The sequence below is a fragment of the Thamnophis elegans genome, chromosome Z (genome assembly GCF_009769535.1).
Source record: "Thamnophis elegans isolate rThaEle1 chromosome Z, rThaEle1.pri, whole genome shotgun sequence".
NCBI lineage: Eukaryota > Metazoa > Chordata > Lepidosauria > Squamata > Colubridae > Thamnophis > Thamnophis elegans.
In genome coordinates this window covers 74,014,831-74,035,252 of record NC_045558.1, presented here as the reverse complement: position 1 = coordinate 74,035,252, position 20,422 = coordinate 74,014,831, and the positions used below count along the sequence as shown (strand labels likewise).

The 20,422-nt window shown below is 44.1% G+C and overlaps 1 protein-coding gene across 1 annotated transcript; it reads right to left on the bottom strand.

Annotated features, from left to right (window-relative positions):
• Positions 1-15,902: 15,902 nt before the first annotated feature.
• Positions 15,903-18,272, bottom strand: LOC116521186 (uncharacterized protein K02A2.6-like; the record flags this gene model as incomplete). The annotated part of the gene is made up of 3 exons (XM_032235878.1): positions 15,903-15,933; positions 16,036-16,982; positions 17,619-18,272. Coding segments are annotated over 3 exons (1,632 nt in total), but the record flags the coding sequence as incomplete, so codon positions are not given.
• Between the last annotated feature and the right edge of the window lie 2,150 nt (positions 18,273-20,422).

Sequence of the window (20,422 nt, the reverse complement as noted above, 5' to 3'; positions counted from 1 at the left end):
AAAAAGTCCACCTAATCCCCAGATTTGTTAAAATTTATAGCTTATTAGTGAACCAATCTAGTAGGTTTCAAAAATTGTTCGAACCTACTCTGTGGGCATGGCCTCCTTTGTGGGAGTGGCTTGCTGCTCATGTGACCGGATGGGAGTGGCTTGCCCACCCATGTGACCGGATGGGAGTGGCCTGCCACCCATGTGACCTGGTGGTAGTGGCCAAGACTAGATATTACTAATTACTAGATATTATTAATATTACTAGATCATTATTAATGCGTAGATAACTGCGGGACATTACACACACACACACCCCCCACACACACAAACTATAACAGTGCCAGGAAAACACCAAAAAAATAAGAGTCCCCCCCAAAAAAAGACTGCCAATGAAACCAGTTTTTTTTTCCTAAGCCTAAGGACAGGAAAGACAAAGTCACTGGAATAAAAACCATCAAGGCAATGTGGAAAATTATAAAGGACATGTGCTCACAGAACCATCAACCACCTAAGAATTACTTAAACAAGGAGGGTGAAACACACTGCCTTGCAACAAAACTGGCCTGCCCATAGAAAAGCAGCCACTTTGAGACACATAAACCTGGTCTGAACACTTAAAAGCAACATATTGCATCACAAATAAAACAATTGCAAAAATAACATTTCTTGTAATAAACATTCTATAAACTATAAATAAATAAAAATTCCCTAAAATAATTAAAAACCACCACATTCAGTGAACACCAAAGGACCCCACAGTCCTCTCCCTCCTTATCTTTTTCTTTTTAGTCCTAACTTTCTCCTCCTCCCCCCCCCCCCCAACCCCAGTTCCTTCTAGCACTGATGATGTTACCTAGTTTGGTAATGAAATGCTTGTAATAAAACCACCAAGCTCAGAAAGCAGCCAGGATCCCACTATCTCCCACCTCCTCTTTCTCCCTCTCTTTCTCCTGTTTGTCCTTTCTCTTTCTCCCCCCCCCCAACCCCACTGCCTTCTAACACTGATGATGTTACCAAACTAGGAGTGCTGGAAAAGAGCTCTCACAGGGCGAAGAGCTTCCCGCTACAGGCACAATCTATCTTCAGGTATCTGCTCGCAGCTGACAGTTGCGTTTGGGAGTGGAGGTGGTGGCAGCGGAAGCAGGCACAGCACAGGATGTCCCAGAGCCCAGGCACTTTTGAAACCTTTGCAGGGCCAGGAACGACTGGAAAACAAGCCCACCGCTGCTTCCGAGTGTCACATTTTTGCTCTGCAAGTGGCAGACATGCCTGTTGCAAAGCCAGCAAGTTCACCTTCAAGGCACCGCCATCTCTCAGGGTGCTGGTGGGCCTCCAGAGCCAATGGACGGTCAAGTAGCAGATGACCACATTGAAGGAAACTGGCAGGCAGTAGAGAGCACAGAAGAGGAAGACATTGTAGTGCCCCAGGCACCGGCTCCTCTGAGTGCATCCCATTCCCCCTCCCAAGAAGACCGTTTTCTTTTTAAAAATGCCTCTGCAGATGATCTTGAAAACCTGCGAGGTTGCTTTGGGAGGAGGAAGACAGGCAGCATTCCCCCCACCCCATCCCTGGTTGCCTGCCGCAACTTGCACAGTAAAGGCAATTAAGAACTTCTCTCGTTCATGAGATTTTCTTTACTATGCAAAGGCTTGCTTTAAGGCTGCAGGCTCTGAGGCTGCAGGCACCCAGGGATTGGGGCAGGGGGAAATGCTGCCCATCTGTCCCCTTCCAAAGCAACCATGCAGGTTTTCAAGATCGCCCAGAGAGGTGTTTTTTAAAAAGAAAATCTTGAAAAGCCACAAGATCTGGAGAGACGGGCAGCCGGTCTTTTATTAGGGCGGGGGGGGGGGGAAATCCCCAGAACCAGGAGCACAACCCACACGGCTTGTTCAAAGAGCAAAAGAAAGGGACAGGAGAGGAGTTCGGCTGTTTGAAAAGCCTGGCTTGGAACTCCTCTCCTGTTCCTTCTTTTGCTGTCTGTACATGCAGTGTGGGTTGCGCTCCCTTTTCTTTCATAGCCAGCTCGTTTCCAATTGGGGGAGGGGGGAAGAAATCAATTTTTTCCGTCCCTCTCCATGGATCCCCACCCCAATTGGAAACAAGCTGGCTAGGAAAGACAAGGGAGCACAACCCGCATGGCTTGTTCAAACAGCAAAAGAAGGGACAGGAGAAGAGTTTGGCTGTTTGAAAAGCCCTGCTTGGAACTCCTCTCCTGTTCCTTCTTTTGCTGTTTCTACATGCTGGCAAGGGCGCTTTGCAGTGACAGGGGCCAGGAGTGGTACCAGCGTTCCTGGAAGTTAATTACTTCCGGGTTCACTGACCATCCGGTTCGCGCAAACCGGGGCAATCCGGGAGGAACCCACCCCTGGAACCAATGCTATTTTGTTTAATCTTGAGCTCTTGGTTCTATTAACAATGTTAGCAAACACTTAACTGATAGTTGCTTGTTAAGTTTCACTTTCTCCATGCCCTTTGATGTTTGGGCGCCATTTTCCCTTTCATCCCATTATTCTTCACAGAAGGAAGTTATCCTCAGACGAAGTTAAGGTTTGTACTTGCAATTGTAAATGCTCCTGTCTTTGCTCTGCCTGCTTCTTATTCAAATGTAGATTAAAACGTTGATTGCAGGGATGGTTGCGGTGCTTTGTTCTGCAAATGTAGATGCGCCCCCGAGAATGGAGCACTGTCGGGCTACAGGAGGGTTCTCACCTTTTAAGCCCCAGAATTGCTCCTGGGGATTTAAGGGAGCTCTACCCTTGCTCAGCAGCTCACCTCCCCCTCTTTTCCCGAGGGGAGAGTTTTCAAACTGCTAGACAGCTGATTTACACTATTCTAGCAGCTTAACGCGATCTTGGGGCAGGAACGTCCCAAAGGAACGTCCGTCAGTGCCTATGGTGCCACCGGAAGTCCCTCCATCTATTGCTTCTTGTTCTGCCTTCAAGTGCTTTGAAGAATAGGTTCACCCACCCCTTGGATATTGGAACCCTATTATTATGTCAAAGCTAGTCCTTCTTTTCATTAAACTAGACACACCAATTTCTGAACTGTTTTTCATATATTTTACCCTTCAGCCCCCTAACCATCTTTTTGTTTTTCTCTGCATTATTTCTAGAGTCTCAACCTTTTTTTTTATAGCATTGCGACCAAACCTGGATGCAATATTCCAAATATGGTCTTATCAAGCCAATATAGAGTGGTATAACACTTCATATATTCCTGATTTTATCCCTTCATTAATTCAGCTTAGGACTGCTGGCTTTTTTGGCAGCTGCAGCACACTGCTGGCTCATACTTAAGTCATTGCCCATTAGGATTCCAAGATCCTTCTTGCAGTTACTACTATTGAGCCAGCTACCATTTATTCTATATCTGTGCATTATGTTTTTCTGGCCTAAATGTACAACCTAACTTTTCTCACCATTCTACCCTCTTTGCAGAGACTCAACATCTTGTTTTATAGCATACTGACAAAAATTATATGCAGTATTCCAAGTACAGTATTACTAAAGCATTATAAAGTAGTACTATCACTTTAATGTGATCTTTATTATTTATTAAATCGATTTATAGGCCGCCCAATCCCAGAGCACTCTTGATTCTATCCCTCTGCAGACTAGGACTGAGTTGGCTTTTTTTGGCAGCTGCAATATACTGCTGGTTCTTATTTAAGTGATTGTCCACTAGAACTCCAGGATTCCTCTCACAGTTACTACTATTGAGCAACTTACCACCTATTCTATATCTAAACATTTGGATTTTCTTGACTAAGTGTAGAACCTTACTTTTCTCACCATTGAATTTTATTTTGTTAGATAGAACCTAGTGTTTAAGTCTGTCAAGATCCTTCTGTATATTAACCCTATCTTCTGGAGTGTTGGCTATTCCTGCTAGCTTGGTGTCATCTATAAATTTGATAAATTCCCCTAATTCTAAATCATTGATCAAAATATTGTAAAATGCTGGGCCTAAGACAGAGCCTTGGAATACCCCACTGCATACTTCCATCCATGTAGATGCAATTCCATTAAGAACTACATGTTGAATGTTGGTCAGCCAGATATGAATCCATCTGATGATGACGCCTAAGTCTATGCCTTAGATTCCTGAACAAATAGAGGATATAGATAATAAATATAGGGTTTCAGGTGCTCCACCAACCACGACACCAATAAAGGGGTGGGGGAGTGGCAGTTGTCATCCGGAAATCATTAGTACCTTGTGGGATCCCTGCTCCGGAGACTGTTGGGTGTGAGTCCCTTCTGGTGAAGCTGGACCTTGGGGGTCAAGTTGGCTTGTTTCTAACGTACCTACCTTCCAGCTGCAACAGCCCTGCCTTCGCTCTTGGAGTCAGTAGCCGGACTGGCGGTTGAGTTCCCCAGACTGATAGTACTGGGGGACTTCAACCTGCCATCTCTTGGCGAATGCTCTGATGGGGCGCAGGAGTTCATGGCTTCCATGACAGCCATGGACTTGACCCAGGTAATTCAGGGTCTGACTCACACAGCGGGACACACTCTTGACCTTGTGTTTCTCTCAGGGCAGTGGAGATGTGATCTGGAACTGAAGGGCATAGAGACCTTGCCCTTGTCATGGTCAGATCACTTCCTACTGAGGCTTGATTTTCAGAAACTACTCCCCCACTGCAGGGAGGTGGAACCGATTAAATGGTTCCGCCCCAGGCGCCTGATGGAGCCTTTGAGATTTCAGACTGAGCTTGGGGAGATACCCGACTCCCTTGCCCACAATCCGACAGAGTCCTTGGTTGCTGCTTGGAACAGAGTGGCGACTGGGGCTCTTGATCGGATTGTGCCTTTGCGGCCTCTCTGCGGCAGTGGATCCAGGAGAGCCCCTTGCTTTACAGAGGACCTCCGGGAGATGAAGCACCAAAAGAGACGCCTAGAGCGACGCTGGAGGGCCAGTAAATCCGAATCTGACTGAACACAATTAAGAGCCTTTATTAGGACTTATCTAGTGGCGATACGGGCGGCAAAATGTACTCATTTTTCCGCTTTATTGCATCCGCAGATTCTCGCCCGGCTGCCCTGTTTAGGATAACCCGCTCCCTCCTGAAAGGAAGGGACGCGGGCAAACCCTTACAGGGAAGAGCTGAGGAATTTGTTCAGTTTCTGTTGGAAAAAGTTGCTCAGATTCGGATGGACCTGGACTCCACTTGGACAGTACCTGCAGAGATGCTGAGAGTGGGCCTTCATCGGATTTCTTGGAGCGAGTTCCAGTTTGTCACTCCTGAGGAAGTGGACAAGGCCATAGGAGCTGTGAGTGCCTCCACCTGCTTACTGGACCCGTGTCCCTCCTGGCAGGTCTCAACCAGCAGGGAGGTTATATGAGGCTGGCTCCAGAGGATTGTTAATACCTCTCTACAGGAGGGATCTTTCCCACTGCCCTTAAAGGACACTGTGGTAAGACCCCTGCTTAAGAAACCTTCTCTGGATCCAGCTATCCTTAAAAATTATCGTCCAATCTCCAACCTCCCTTTTGTAGGGAAGGTTGTTGAGAAGGTGGTGGCCTTTCAACTCCGACGGACCTTGGATGAAGCAGATTATCTAGATCCTTTTCAGTGGGGTTTCAGGCCTGGTTACTCCACCGAAACTGCTTTGGTTGCGCTGACCGATGATCTCTGGCGGGCCAGGGATAGAGGACATTCCTCTATCCTGGTGCTTCTTGACCTCTCAGCAGCCTTCGATACCATCAACCATGGTATCCTTCTGCGACGATTGGGAGAGGTGGGAGTGGGAGGCACCATTCTATGGTGGTTCTCCTCTTACCTCTCGGATAGGTCGCAGTTGGTGTTGGTTGGAGGACAGAGGTTGACCCCTAGGCCCCTAAAGTATGGGGTGCCTCAGGGCTTGGTCTTGTCCCCCCCTCCTGTTTAACATATACATGAAGCCGCTGGGTGAGATCATGCTGGCACGGGATCAAATACCACCAATATGCAGACGATACCCAGTTGTATCTGTCCGCCCCGTGCCAACTGAGCGAAGCGGTTGAAGTGATGTTCCAGTGCCTGGAGGCTGTCAGGGTCTGAATGGGAATAAAAAAGCTGGCACTCAATCCAGACAAGACCGAGTGGCTATTGATGTTGCCCCTGAAGGACGGACCAGATATTCCATCTCTTAGCCTGGGGGTGAAACCCTTCACCCCTCAGAGAGGGTCCGCAACTTGGGTGTCCTCCTGGATTCACAGCTGACATTAGAATACCACCTGTCAACTGTGACCAGGGGGGCTTTTGCCCAGGTTCGCCTGGTGCACCAGTTGTGGCCCTACCTGGACCGAGAGGCACTTCAAATGGTCACTCATGCTCTCGTCACCTCTAGGCTTGATTACTGCAATGGACTTTACATGGGGCTGCCCCTAAAGAGTGTTCGGAGACTACAATTGGTCCAGAACACAGCCGCGCGAGCGATATTGGGTGTGCCTAGATACACCCATGTTACACCTATCCTCCGCGAGCTGCACTGGCTCCCCATCGGTCTCTAAACGCGCTTCAAGGTGCTGGTTATTACCTTTAAAGCCCTACATGGCTTAGGACCTGGGTACCTGCGGGACCGTCTCCTGCCACATACCTCCCAACGACCCATAAGATTTCACAGGCTGGGCCTCCTTCGGGTACCGTCGACCGGGCAATGCCGGTTGGTGACTACTCAGGGGAAGGCTTTCTCTGTAGCTGCTCTGACCCTGTGGAACAATCTACCTGCAGAGATCCGGACCCTTCCCACTCTCTTGGCCTTCCGGAAAGCCACTAAAACCTGGCTGTTCTGGCGGGCCTGGGGCTGTTGACCCTAAAATACGGTCCAGCCCCATTTAGAATGGAGTGTATGGTGTGTTGTTTTTTTTTAATCTATCCTTTCTTTCCCCCTGTGTTTTATTTTTGATTTTATTTCTGTATTGTAAGCCGCTCGGAGTCCAACAGGATTGGGCGGCATATAAATGTTATTAAACTAAACTAAACTAAACTACATACATGTGCGTGTTTATGTGCTAGACAAGAGGCACATAAAATAATAAAAATATTCAGGTGTCTTTATGTGCACCTAAAAGTTGTTGCTTCTTTAAAAGCCACACGATGAGTCAAGCCCATATGGGGGAGGAAGCAAGGGATTTCAAGACTGGCTGGGAAACTGTCATGGAATCTTTAAAATGAAGATCACATTACTGCAGAAGCATCCAGCAGTGCATCAGCAAACAGTAACACTGAAGCAGGCACAACTTTCTCACATTTCATTCCCTTGGGAGTGAAAGATCCTTCACTTTGGACATATTTTGTAAGTTATGTCATTTAAGGTACCTTGGTATCATATCCAAATAATGGTTATGTTAAGTGTTTTAATACTATAATTAATACCAGAAATAATTTACTAGAAATAAGCCCCTTGATGGATACTACAAAGCACAGAAGCTATTGAAGGCTTAATATAAAATTTAAGTTTAATTGAATGATTTTCTTTTATTAGGAATGGTGCTCCAAATGTTGTGGGTTTTTTTTAAAAAATCTTTTAGAGCTATGATCTCAGGTACGGCCTTTATGTATTTGTGAAGCCTCTGTTATTTTTTATTATCTTTGGTTTTTTTTAAATAACAGATTGTAGTGTTTAGTTGTCCCATTTTTAAAAGTGTTAGCTATACGTCTAAATAACCAGGAATCTTTTGGGTCTGGCTATAATATTAAATCTAATAAATAATCAGCAATAGTCATATTGAGTTTCTAGAGTTTTTTAAATAGATGTAGATGGTTGGTATATTATTTTCCCCTTTTAACATCTCATCCTTGCAGTAGATTCCCCTATTTATTTACCTTTCCTTGGTTTATTTTTTTAATGAAGGACATCTTTATTCCATCATTTTCCAAGATTCCATTAACAGTTTAAAGATGACCTCTGTTCAGCTTCATTTCCACCAGCTTGAACTGTTAAGAATGGTCCTTCTAGCTGAGCAAAACTAGAATTCAAACAACTCAGTGCTCAATCTGTGATGTTCTCTGGTCTTCGAGTAGCAAAAATCACTTTCATCTAAAGGAGAAATACTTGATTTTTCCCCTTATCTGCTTTATATTCAGGTGCAGTATGGAATGAGGCTCAAAGATAGTGAGTAGTTGCTCTGAGGAACATCCCCTAAGCTTCAAAGTGCCATATGTTTTCCCAAAAATGATAGTGGGAAATAGAGAAGGGGGGCAGAGATAATTGTACCAAACAGTAGAAAAATTGTATGCAATCAACAAGCCATACAAGGCAAACAAAAAAGCAATCTATATTGAGCTTTCAGACCAGAATTGTTGGTCATTGACCATAATAAAGAAATTCATTCATTTCACTGTTGGGTCAGAAAAAATCAGCTCAACACTTCTGAACATAGTAGATGACATGAAATCAGATCAGGCTTGAGCTAATTCTGAACATGTGCAAAGGCCTATGTAGAAATGTCTTTCATTACAGTAGCACAAAAATGACTTGATTCTTCAAAGTCTACATGCATGAAAGTATGTAAAATACAATTTAGGGCTCCAATAAGAAACTAGCAATGATGACTGAAATTAGATACAAAGCACAAATATTTGAATATCTAGCCTAAGACTAGAGATATAAATAGAAAGAAACAAAGGATGCAATTTACTTTTCTTACTTCTTTTTAACTTAAACAGTCATCTTTTACATTATCTTCTTTTCTCTGTTTTTCTTTCTATCTCAATGTCTGTAGAGATTCTCAGTCATCCAGGTCATGGTTGCTCCAAAAATGCTTTTTCAGTAGGCAACTGAACTTTCTTGTTTTTTTTCATTTTACTTCTCATCCAAGAAGCTTCTTCAGCTCTGGGGAATGTAACCTTCAAGTCCTTCAAGAACCCTGTAAAAGGATGCAAATGACCAGCTGTCTCCATTCCCCACTATCTTGTCAGAGCTGAATAAGCTTCTTGAATGAGAAGTGAAATGTCTTCAAAGAAAAACAAGAAAGTCCAGTTGCCTCCTGAAAAAAGCACCTTTAGGATTTCTATCTCAATATTTGCCCTTTTCTATATTCTTTGTAATTTAATATAAGTATCTAGATATAAAACCTCAAAAGATATTTGTTAAAAATATAAAAAATGACCATTATCCCTCAAATCTTTTCCTCATTCTGCACCCTGGTTTCATAGAGACAGTTGGACTAAACCACTTCATTCCAGCACAGCTCTAAGACGTTGGACTCTGTTCTTGCTTAGCTGAGACTTTCAGAGATTCTCTTTTGGAAGATGTGCATGGACATTTAAATAGGTACATGAAGAGAGTTACAAAGCTCTGTCTCTGTCTCTGTCTCTGTCTCTGTCTCTGTCTCTATTTCTTTTCTGTCTCTGTCTGTCTGTCTGTCTGTCTATCTGTCTGTCTCTGTCTCTCTCTCACTCACTGTGTGTGTCTGTGTGTGTGCAGAGAGAGGGGGGGGGGGTTTGTCTTAATTTGGACTTCATTTCAGAGCAGAGGTGGTATTCATCAGGTTCTGATTAGTTCTGGAGAACCGGTAGCAGAAATTTTGAGTAGTTCAGAGAACCGGTAAATACCACCTCTGATTGGCCCCACTCCCATCTATTCTCTGTCTCCTAAGTCCTAGATGATCAAGAGGAAATGCGGATTTTGCAGTAACCTTTCCCTGGAGTAGAGTGGGAATGGGGATTTTACAGTATCCTTCCCCTGCTATGCCCACCAAGTCATGCCACACCCATCAAGCCATGCCCACAGAACCGGTAGTAAAAACATTTGAATCCCACCACTCTTTCAGACAGTATTTATTTAATTTGTGGGTACATGATTGTATAATGATATAAATATATGAATGTGTCATATAGACATTTTGGGAGGAGAAAAGCATGACTGACTTCAGTGAGTATTAACAAATCCAAAATATATTAATTTGTGTTTTTGATATATTAATATATTTTCTAAATATATATTGTTGCTATTCTAATGTTATAAAATGTATAGACTTTCAGACCTAAAGAAAATCTAAATACATATTCACCTTTCATGGACACACACAATCCCAAACATACATGGATAGTTTCTGATAATCTCTCTTGGATTTTTCTAATAAGGTTAAGATATAGTAGATCTTGATGGTTCTACAAAGAGTGTTTTGTGTATTTTTAGATTGGCACATCATGGAGGAATAAAAAATATTTGTATATAGAATTTATTTCAGTGTTTATTCATTATTATTTGACTTTAGCCAATCTGAAGAAGAATTCCTAAACAATTTACCAAGCAAATTATTCAGGAGATCAAATACTAGTTCAACTCCAGATTTTTTTGCGGGGGGGGGGAATACAATAAATGTTTGTGCTACCTGATGAACCTGTATTTGAAGAAATGTAATATTAATTCATTTTTGAAATAATTGAGCATGTTAACCTACATGACAATTGACATTGTTCTGCTAGTTTCATTTCTACCAGTTTTTTTTTAACATTAGAAAACTTTCCAGGAACAGGAGAGCATGCAGAGCATTGGTGGGTTGCAGGTGGTATACCCCGATATGGCATACCGGTGCCTACCCAAAGCACTGGGTACCATTCTGGTATGGTACTCCGGAGTGCCCACCTGCCCACCCAAGCTCCTTAACTGTATTTGAGGTCTTTTGCACTTCTGCTTCCGTGCATGGAGTGCACAGCACTTCTTCGATGCTCCATTGAGCAGCTGGAGCATCACAGAGGTGTCACAAGAGGTAAGTAAGCATGCACACACATGTGGTGCACGCCGGGCCCCATTGCAACCATACCGGTTGCAACAGGATCCAGAACCCACCATTGATGCAGAGGTATCTAATTATGTCTTTGTTTAAGTAGTTTAAGTTAAGTTAAGTTAAGTTGTTAAGTAGAATTTAATTCAGGGAAGCAATTTTGTTTTGTTTTTATGTTTTGTTTTCTCTGTGTGCTTTAATATATGTATTTAGGCCTGTGTATTCAATATTATTTTAATGCTCCTATTTTATTTCATGTGCGAACATGTAGTAGGCTATAAATGTAGAATGTGTAGAAGGTTATAAAGGAATTTACCTGAAAACAAACAAACAAATATTTTACAATGTTTCTTTCTTGGGTAAGTTGAAATTTGGTTATAACTCCATATTAATTATGTAAGTTTTACTTAAATTAATGCTGGGGTGTAGTGCTAAATGGAAAGTTTATTATCAAGAAATAATTAACAAATTACTGGACTGTCGCTAATAATTTCTATTTTTTTTCCTTGTGTTGTTTTCATTCAATGTTTGTTTATATGTGCTAGAATCTGTAATTTGAAAATGAGACAACTGTGTTGGCTCAATGCCAGAAATCACAATTAATGTCTTTTAAAGGAAAATGAACTGATTGAGATCACATAAAATATTATGTTAAGAGCCTTATGAGTGAGCATTGAATCTTGTGATGTGTGTGTGTGTGTGTGTGTGTGTGTGTGTGTGTGTGTGTGTTGTGGCCCAGCAGGATCTGGTAGAGCTGCTGATGGACTCGGATAGCGAGTCTGCCAGGGAAGATGTGGAGGACCCTGGGCAAGGTTCAGACTCAGAGCAGGGACCAGAGAGGCTGGTTGCCCACCAGGAGGCACCTGAGGCATGGAGCAGTGGGGAGGATCAAAGGCAGTTTGTCCCTGATGCAAGATTAAGAAGGGCGGAGAAACGGAAGTAGCAGCTTCACAGAATCACATACTATAATTAAGCCCAGGGGGTTATGGCTTGGCTCCTCCCAAGACAGTATATAAGTGGAGAAGTTGGGAGGGGACATTTGCAGGAAACAACCATTTGAAACAGTATTGGAAAACTCTGTCTTGTATTCATGTCTGTTGAATTTGGGTGGCTGCCAAGGAGTCTTGTTTGGGCCTTCAGCCAAAGGAGTCAATAACTCCGATACTATGTTTTCTCTCATGGTTTTACTAAAAGACAGTAGATCAGAGATACTGTAGCTAGAGGAGAATGTAATGCTCCATATAGTCTGTCACATCATCTATTCCTCATCTGGCATATTATTTTGCATTGTTCTTAGCTTTAAAGGGAAAGTGATATAGATGCCTACAGAGAGATAGCCCAACACATTTGGAAAGATGGAGATGCAACAAGTTAACCAATAAATTTGTTCAGCACTGAAACATGTAACGACAAAGCGTTCTCTGCATTCATGTATTTATGAAGAGCATTCTGGTTTGTAGAAAAGAGACCAGGAGGAAGTATCCACCAGTTTATTACTATTGTGGATAGATACCTAAACATTTCATAAATATGAGCCATCCAGAAATCAAGAATTCTGAAAATAAAGAGTTGATATAGAGTTGTTCCAGCCACAGTCTTCCAATGAAATGAGGCCAAATGGGTGGAATAGAGCTGGTATCTTTTTTCCAGATGGCTTTCTTGCTCTCTTAGAATAACCTACTATAGAGAAGCTTACCATGTTCAACTTATTCTGCATTGATTAGCTTTCACCTGCCAAATTTCCATACATAATGAAAAAACTGGAAATTAGAAAAAAGCAAGCTGCAGAACAAGAACTGGTATATTTAAAACGCCTTCAGGAGCCAATTGAGAGATAGGCAGCTTCCCATCCAGTTCCTTCTCCTGAAACCTGATATTAAATCCAGAAATGCCAACATTTTCACCAATTTTCCTGCCAAAATCTCAAGTGGAGGGGGGGAGACCAAGCAATTATACCCCAAGCTTCCATTTCAATACTGCAATGGAAGGTATTGAGCAGATTAGCTCTTGCTTTGCTTCTGCTGCTGAAGAACAGCAATCCTACCTGAAAAACTGATGAGAAGCAAAATATAGCAGCAATAGTTTTTACAACTACCCATAATCTGTCCAAAGTGAGGTACTAGTTACATATTTTCCCAGGGATATTTTATCTGTGAATAATCGATTAATCAATTTTAGGAGCATAAGTCCTATTTAGACATTTTAAAGGTAGAGATAGTTTTGAAACCAACCCTGTATGGAAATGACACATGAGACTGGACTCCATAAAGTGCTTTTCTTGAAAAAAATGAAAAAATAAATGCAAGCAAAAAGTATGCATGCAATACTTTATTATTATTTGTAATAGTTACAGTATGTGATCCATACACACTCTCTTCAGTCACACTTGGGGTTTCCTATGAAATAAAATAGTTTAAAGTCACAGACACATTTTCAGAATTGGGCAGACCTGTCTACCTGATTGACCTATGATAAGAGGGATGACAGTTTTAATCAAAAAGATGAATTGTGTGTTTTTAAAATGCCATATAAAATGTACTCTCTCTTAGTTGTAAGCATATTTAAATATGTATATAAATGTACAAGGGACACAGAGGATCAGTGCCTAAGATGCTGGGCTTGTTGATCAGAAAGGTCAGCAGTTCGGTGGTATGAATCACTGGCATTGTATGTAATTCAAACCTGAGCTCCCCTTACTTGTCCCAGCTTCTGCCAACCTAGCAGTTCAAAAGCAAATAAAAGGGCAAGTAGAAAAAATAGGAACCACCTTTGGTGAGAAGGAAACAGTGTTCCACACACCTTTGGCATTTAGTCATGCCGGCCACATAACAACGGAGATGTCTTCGGACAGTGCTGGCTCTTTGGCTTTGAAATGGAGAAGAGCACCACCCCTAGAGTCGGGAATGACTAGCACATATGCGCGAGGAGACTTTTATCTTTTTAAATGTACAAACATGCAGTTTTATTGCACAAACTGGAGGAACTGTATAACAATATAGAATATTCGTGAAATCTCCAATACATAAGCCTCAAAGTTGATAGTAATAACATACAAAGTCTAGCTTTGAGACTGACCCATATAATTCGTTTGATGGGAGATATGTGCAGTAGGCAACACATTAGAAAGCAAATTGCAAGAAATTAAAGGAAAAAGAGCTAACTAGAGTATGCAATACATACTGATTTTGTCTGATTTTGTGGTGCAGGCTTTTAATCAATTGTGTTTGCCAAAAGTTTGATTATCTATCAGACTTAGGCAGAAAACTAACAAGTTTAAGTATTTCTGTGGTTGCACAAGTTTTGACAAGTTGTATCACATTCCCCATTCCTCCCTTACTTGAACCCTCCCCTTTTCTACTGGGATAGGAGTGAGGCATTCAGTACCTGTACTTGATTCAATAATTTACAATGTTTTACATTTTTACACTTCTGCCATAGAATCAATCACCAATTCACATGTTATCAACCATCATTTATTATTTATCTCTCCCATTTTATGAGATTAAGAAAGGCCTCACTTTATATATTAAAGACCACTTACGGTTGTGTGAAAAAGTCCTGCATGCTTTCAGTTTTAAGCTGTATTTACATGATTAATCAACTTTTCACTCATAGAAACCATGCAACATTAGTACTTTGATGAAAATTTCTGCAGTCGGATTGAGATGCATATTTTTTTATTAATATAACCAAAGTCTTTTTAAGGTTTTGAATGAGTTTATGTGCTAAAACAAACACAACTTAAATTTTCGAGAATGTTAGGATCGAAAGTAGTCAAACAGCAGCGAACTTTGGCTGACCAATCAAAATGCACGGATGCTAAATCTATGAGCTAATCAATACCCTCTGACTATAAATAGGCCTGAAAAGCATCAAGAAATTTAATTTAGCTCTGGCTACGGACAAGGATGAAGGCCTTTGCTTTCATCAGTACTGAGTGGCAGCATCGCATCATTGTGCATCATGAAGAGGGTTACTTCTGTACAGAAATAGCCAAGAGAGTCAAATGCCATTGCACCACAGTGAGCAGAGTGGTTGAAAAATACCAAATAACTGATTCAGTTGATGACAGGCTTTCTTGGAAGACCAAGAAAGTCAACAAAACGATAAGATCGGGCTCTGCAACGCATTTCAATGGCTGACAGGAAGCTCACCTCATCTCAGATTACAAGAATTTGGGGTGAAACATGTGATGTAAAAGTGTGCACAAGCACAGTGTGTCGCAGACTGCTTGCCAGAGAGCTCAAAGGCTACAGGGCTTGAAGTAAACCTTTGCTCACAAACTCTCACTATTATAACTGAAAAAACCAGGCAGGTCCTTTAAAACACTGTAACCTTTTATTCAGTAGCTGAAGTAGTGTAACGAAACTCGCAACAATGTATTAAATGAAGCCGGCTGGGCGGCTGCAGGAACAGCTGAAACAATAGAGCAATCAGCAAGGTTGTTGCTTTAACAAGACAGTTAACTGTTTAAACGGCTTGCCTTTTATACTGCAATCACCTGGCTCGTGTTACAGCTCGCGCTGATGACAGCTCGGCAACTGACAGGCACGTCTGATTGGCTAAGACGCACCTGGCTGCTTCCGAGCTGTCATTCGTAACAGCGAGGACTTTCTTCAATACACAACACTTCTTCCCCCCCAGCTGTGCGCAAGCACGCGTAGTCTTTTAAATAAGCAGGGGAACGACGGATTCGCTCAGACCGCCTTAATTCTATTGCAGGCGGATCCTGGCAACGATGTCCTTGTGGTAATTGTGGAGGAATTGCATAACTAAAAGGTGAAGTGTGTGGATGAGACATGGTGGCAGATGATGCTGGAGGGGCATGAGGCTGGTAGTCTGCCTCTGAGGGGTTTGGGCTATATATATAAGGATCTGGAACCCTTGGAATGGGAGGAGCATTTACACCGGCTAGATTTTGTTGAACTTGCAGTTGAAACCCTTGAACATCCGCTTGAGAAGCTACGGCTGCTGTCTTCCGTTTCCTCAATTGATCCAGGTGTCTTCGCCATGAGGATCCATCGGATAAGTCAACCCTATAGGAAACGGGTCCTGTTATTTGTGATATAACTGCTGGAACCCATCTCAAGTCCCCTCCATAATTTCTAGCCCAAACTAGATCCCCCAGTTGGAAAGAACGGGATGGGGTTGGAGGCCCCAGGTTGCCAGACTGAATTCCTGAATAGACGGGATGCAATCTATCCAGGGTGGTCCGCAGGCGCCTGCCCATCAACATCTCCGCGGGGCTCTTCTGTGTCAGAGGGCAAGGTGTGGAATGCTGTGCCAATAAGTAAGCATCCACCCTAGCCTGCCAGTCACCACGGTTTAGCCGGCCCAAAGCCTCCTTGGCCGATCTAACCGCCCTTTCCGCTCGGCCATTGCTTGCCGGGTGGTAAGGGGCAACCAGCGCATGTCGTATCCCTAGTTCAGCCAGGAAAGTTTGAAAAGTTGTGGCTGTAAATTGCGGGCCGTTGTCAGACACCACTGTGTCTGGCAACCCATGGGTTGCGAACAACCGTCGCAAAGCTCGCACCGTGCTGTCAGATGTGGTGGAGTGCATTAGCAATACTTCCACCCATCGAGAGTACGCATCCACAACTATAAGGAAAACCTGCCCATGGAATGGACCAGCGAAATCAATATGTAACCTAGACCAAGGCCCTCGAGGCATCTCCCATTCCCGGGAGGGAGAGGAAGGAGGAGAAGGCCGGGACTGTTGGCATGTCTCACATTTGGCAACCCAGGCTTCAATGTCGGCATCTAACCCTGGCCACCAAACAAAACTGCGAGCAAGAGCTTTCATTCTACTGACCCCAGGATGACTTTCATGAAGGCGTTGCAAAATCTGTTGTTGCAGGACCGTTGGGATAACCACACGGTCGCCCCACAACAGGCAGCCGGAATGAATTGAAAGCTCTGCTTGTCTGTTTTTAAAATGTTTGAATTGAGGTGGTAATGTACCAGAAGGCCAACCTCTCAGGACCCAATTAAGAAGTTTTGCCAAAGTAGGGTCAGACCGAGAGTGGGCTGCTATGTCTGTAGCAGACAAAGGCAATTCTAGCTCTGCAATTGCCAAAACTGAAAGGCAAGGAACTGGTTTAACTTCCTTCAATGGAAGTGGGCAGCGACTCAGGGCATCTGCATGCCCTATCTGCTTGCCTGGACGGTATCGTAAGGCGTAGGAGTACGCCGCTAAGAATTCCGTCCATCGTGTCATTCTTGGGGATAGAATAGGAGGGGTCGGCTTATCACCTGCCAAAAGCCCAAGGAGTGGCTTATGGTCTGTAAACAAGGTGAAATGCCGCCCGTATAAGTAATCGTGGAATTTTTTAATTCCTGACACTGCAGCTAGAGCCTCCTTGTCAATTTGGCTGTAATTCCTTTCTGCTGATGTCAGTGTCCGGGAGTAAAAAGCTATGGGAGCTTCTGAACCATTGGGCAGGACATGGCTCAGAACGGCTCCCAAACCCACGGGCGAGGCATCACATGCTAGAGTCAGAGGCATCTTGTCACTGTATTGTACTAAGACTGCATCTGACGTCAGCAGGGATTTGACAGCTGCGAACGCTTGTGCTTCGCGGCTGCCCCATTGCCAAGGCGCTGATCGGTCCAGCAACCGATGCAGGGGCTCGGCCAGTGATGCCTTGTGTGGAATGAAAGGTGCATAAAAATTTAAAAGCCCCAGGAACGATTGTAACTGCGCCTTGGAAGTTGGAGCAGGTGCGTCCCTGATAGCTGCCAATTTTGAAGGGGTAGGGTGAATTCCCTGGGCGTCAATTGTGAAGCCCAGAAATTCCACTTGGGGAACAGCAAAGAAACACTTGCTGCGTTTCAATTTAAGTCCCGCGCCCCTGAAACGGTCGAGGACTTTCCTTAGAACTTTGATGAGGTCTGATCGGCTGTTTGCAGCGATCAGGACGTCATCAAAATATGGTACCACTCCTGGAAGCCCATGGAGCAACCGCTCCATGAGACTCTGGAAAATCCCCGGGGCAACGGATACGCCAAATTGTAGGCGGCGACAACGGAAAGCCCCCCGGTGGGTGACGATGGTTTGGGCAGCCGCCGCATCGTCATCCACAGGAAGCTGCTGGTAGGCTTGCGCCATATCCAGTTTGGCAAAAATACAACCCTGCCCCAGGGAATGGAGCAGATGTTGTACAACAGGGACTGGATATGGGTTTGCTTGCAAGGCGAGGTTGATGGTGGATTTGTAGTCGGCACAGACCCTAATGGAGCCGTCGGGCTTCACTGGAATGACAATTGGGGTCTCCCACGGTGAATGGTCGACTGGCTCCAGTATGCCCTGTGCCACGAGCTTGTCGAGCTCGGCTTCAACCTTGGGCCTTAAAGCAAAAGGCACCCTGCGGGCCTTCAGTCTGATGGGAGCAACCTGGGGATCCAAGTTGAGAGAGATAGGGTTACCCTTGTACCGGCCCAGCTGGCCATCAAAAATGTCAGCGTAATCTGACAAAACTAATGCCACATCAGCAGAAGTGTCCGTCATGGAATGAATTCCATGTATTGAGAGACCCAGTGGGCTGAACCAATCCAAACCTAGAATGGATGGCAAGGGCTTAAGCACAATTAAAACAGGCAAAGTTGTACAATGCTGCCCATAAGAAACTCTGACATTATAGGAACCAACAATAGAAATGCTAGACCCCTGATAGTCCTTTAAGATAGAGTCAGGAGGAGAAAGGTGACAGCGTTTAACATGGGGGCACAAAAGAGAAAATTTGTCCCACGATAACAAGGATTTGGAAGCTCCAGAGTCTACTTCCATGTTGCAAGGTTGACCTTCGATCAATGGAGTGACAATTATCTTGTTCGTACCCTCTGAGGAAGAATTGATGGAGACATCAGGAAGTGGCAGGCCAGCTTGCTTGACGTTGAAGCAATTATCCTGTCGCTGAGCAGACGCGCGGGGCTGAGGACTTCTGTTTGAAGCAGCTGCCCCATAAGGAGGTGGAGGAGCAGACGATGCAGCTGTAGCAGGCTGAGCAGCTCTACAAACTTTGGCCAAATGTCCTTTTTTCCCGCAACGGCGGCACTCTGCAGCCTTAAAGGGGCAGGAAGCCCTGGCATGCGGACCACCGCAGCTAAAACAGGCATTTGAATTAGAAAGTGGACGGCTGATAGACTGCTGCTGACGCGGTTGCTGTCTGCGGGGCTGTGCCCCAATCCTGTCCACCTGTAAATTAAGTAAATAGTCTGGAAGAGGGGCAAGCTCATCAATTAAATTGGTGATGTACGTTGGCTGTTGTAGTGGAGGAGGAACCAAGGCAGTTGAGGCTTGACCCGTTGGTAAACTGCCAGCAACTGTCATCTGCGCGAGGTAACGTTCTATCTCGCTGGATGATGAATCTGCCAACTCCGCAGCACGAGCCTCATCTATGGCATAAACTAACGTGACTTTAGGCTTGCCCAAAAGCCGGCGTCTGAGGAAAATGTCTTTTAATCCACAGACAAATTGTTCTGCAAGATTAGCCTCTAAGTCAGGGAAATCGCACTGTGCTGCAGCAACTCTTAAAGCTTGCAAAAACTGATTGACATTCTCTGCAGGCTTTTGGACGCGCCTGCGGTAAGCAAAACGTCTTGCTATTTGGGAGGGGGTAGGGGCATAGTAAGCCTGAAGCCCATCTGTGAGCTCTTGCCACGAGAGGTCATAAACCGCTCTTGGGGCGGCAAAAGACCTTGCAGTTGCAAACATTTCCGGACCGCAAGCTGTAAGAAAAAATCCGCACTTTCGCGCTTGAGAATAACCCTGGCGGTTATTTGCGATCAGGAAGCACTCAAACCTTTCCAGGAATGCTTCCCAAGTCTCACCTCCGACTCCAAAAGGTGCAAAAGTAGGCATACCAGCCATGACGGTGAGGAGAACTCTAAACAACTGAGAGAAGAAAATTGCAGTTGATTTTCTTCAGGTTACAGGTCCCCAGTCTTCGTCGCCAGTATTATAACTGAAAAAACCAGGCAGGTCCTTTAAAACACTGTAACCTTTTATTCAGTAGCTGAAGTAGTGTAACGAAACTCGCAACAATGTATTAAATGAAGCCGGCTGGGCGGCTGCAGGAACAGCTGAAACAATAGAGCAATCAGCAAGGTTGTTGCTTTAACAAGACAGTTAACTGTTTAAACGGCTTGCCTTTTATACTGCAATCACCTGGCTCGTGTTACAGCTCGCGCTGATGACAGCTCGGCAACTGACAGGCACGTCTGATTGGCTAAGACGCACCTGGCTGCTTCCGAGCTGTCATTCGTAACAGCGAGGACTTTCTTCAATACACAACACTCACTGCTCTCGTTGATGTGCGTGGGCCAAGAAGTATGCAAATAAGACCAATGAACAGTGGGCCAAGGTCATCTTCAGTGATGAGAGCAATTTCTACTTGACTGGGAATCAGAGCAATAAGTATGTTAGAAGATTTCCAGCTGAAGAATTTAGGCTGTACTGCCTGAATCTATCTGTGAAGCACACATTGCATGTGATGATCTGGGGCTGTATCACTGCTTCTGGTATTGGTCAGATACAACTCGTGCAGGGAATCATGAATTCCAAGTTGTATGTTGAAGTCCTGGAAAAGACCAGGCTTCCTTCAGCTTAGCAACTTCTAGGGAAGGATTTTTACTTCCAGGATGACAATGTTCCTTGTCATCAAGCCAAGTCCGTCCAGCAGTGGATGAAGAAGCATGGTGTTCCACTCCTGGATT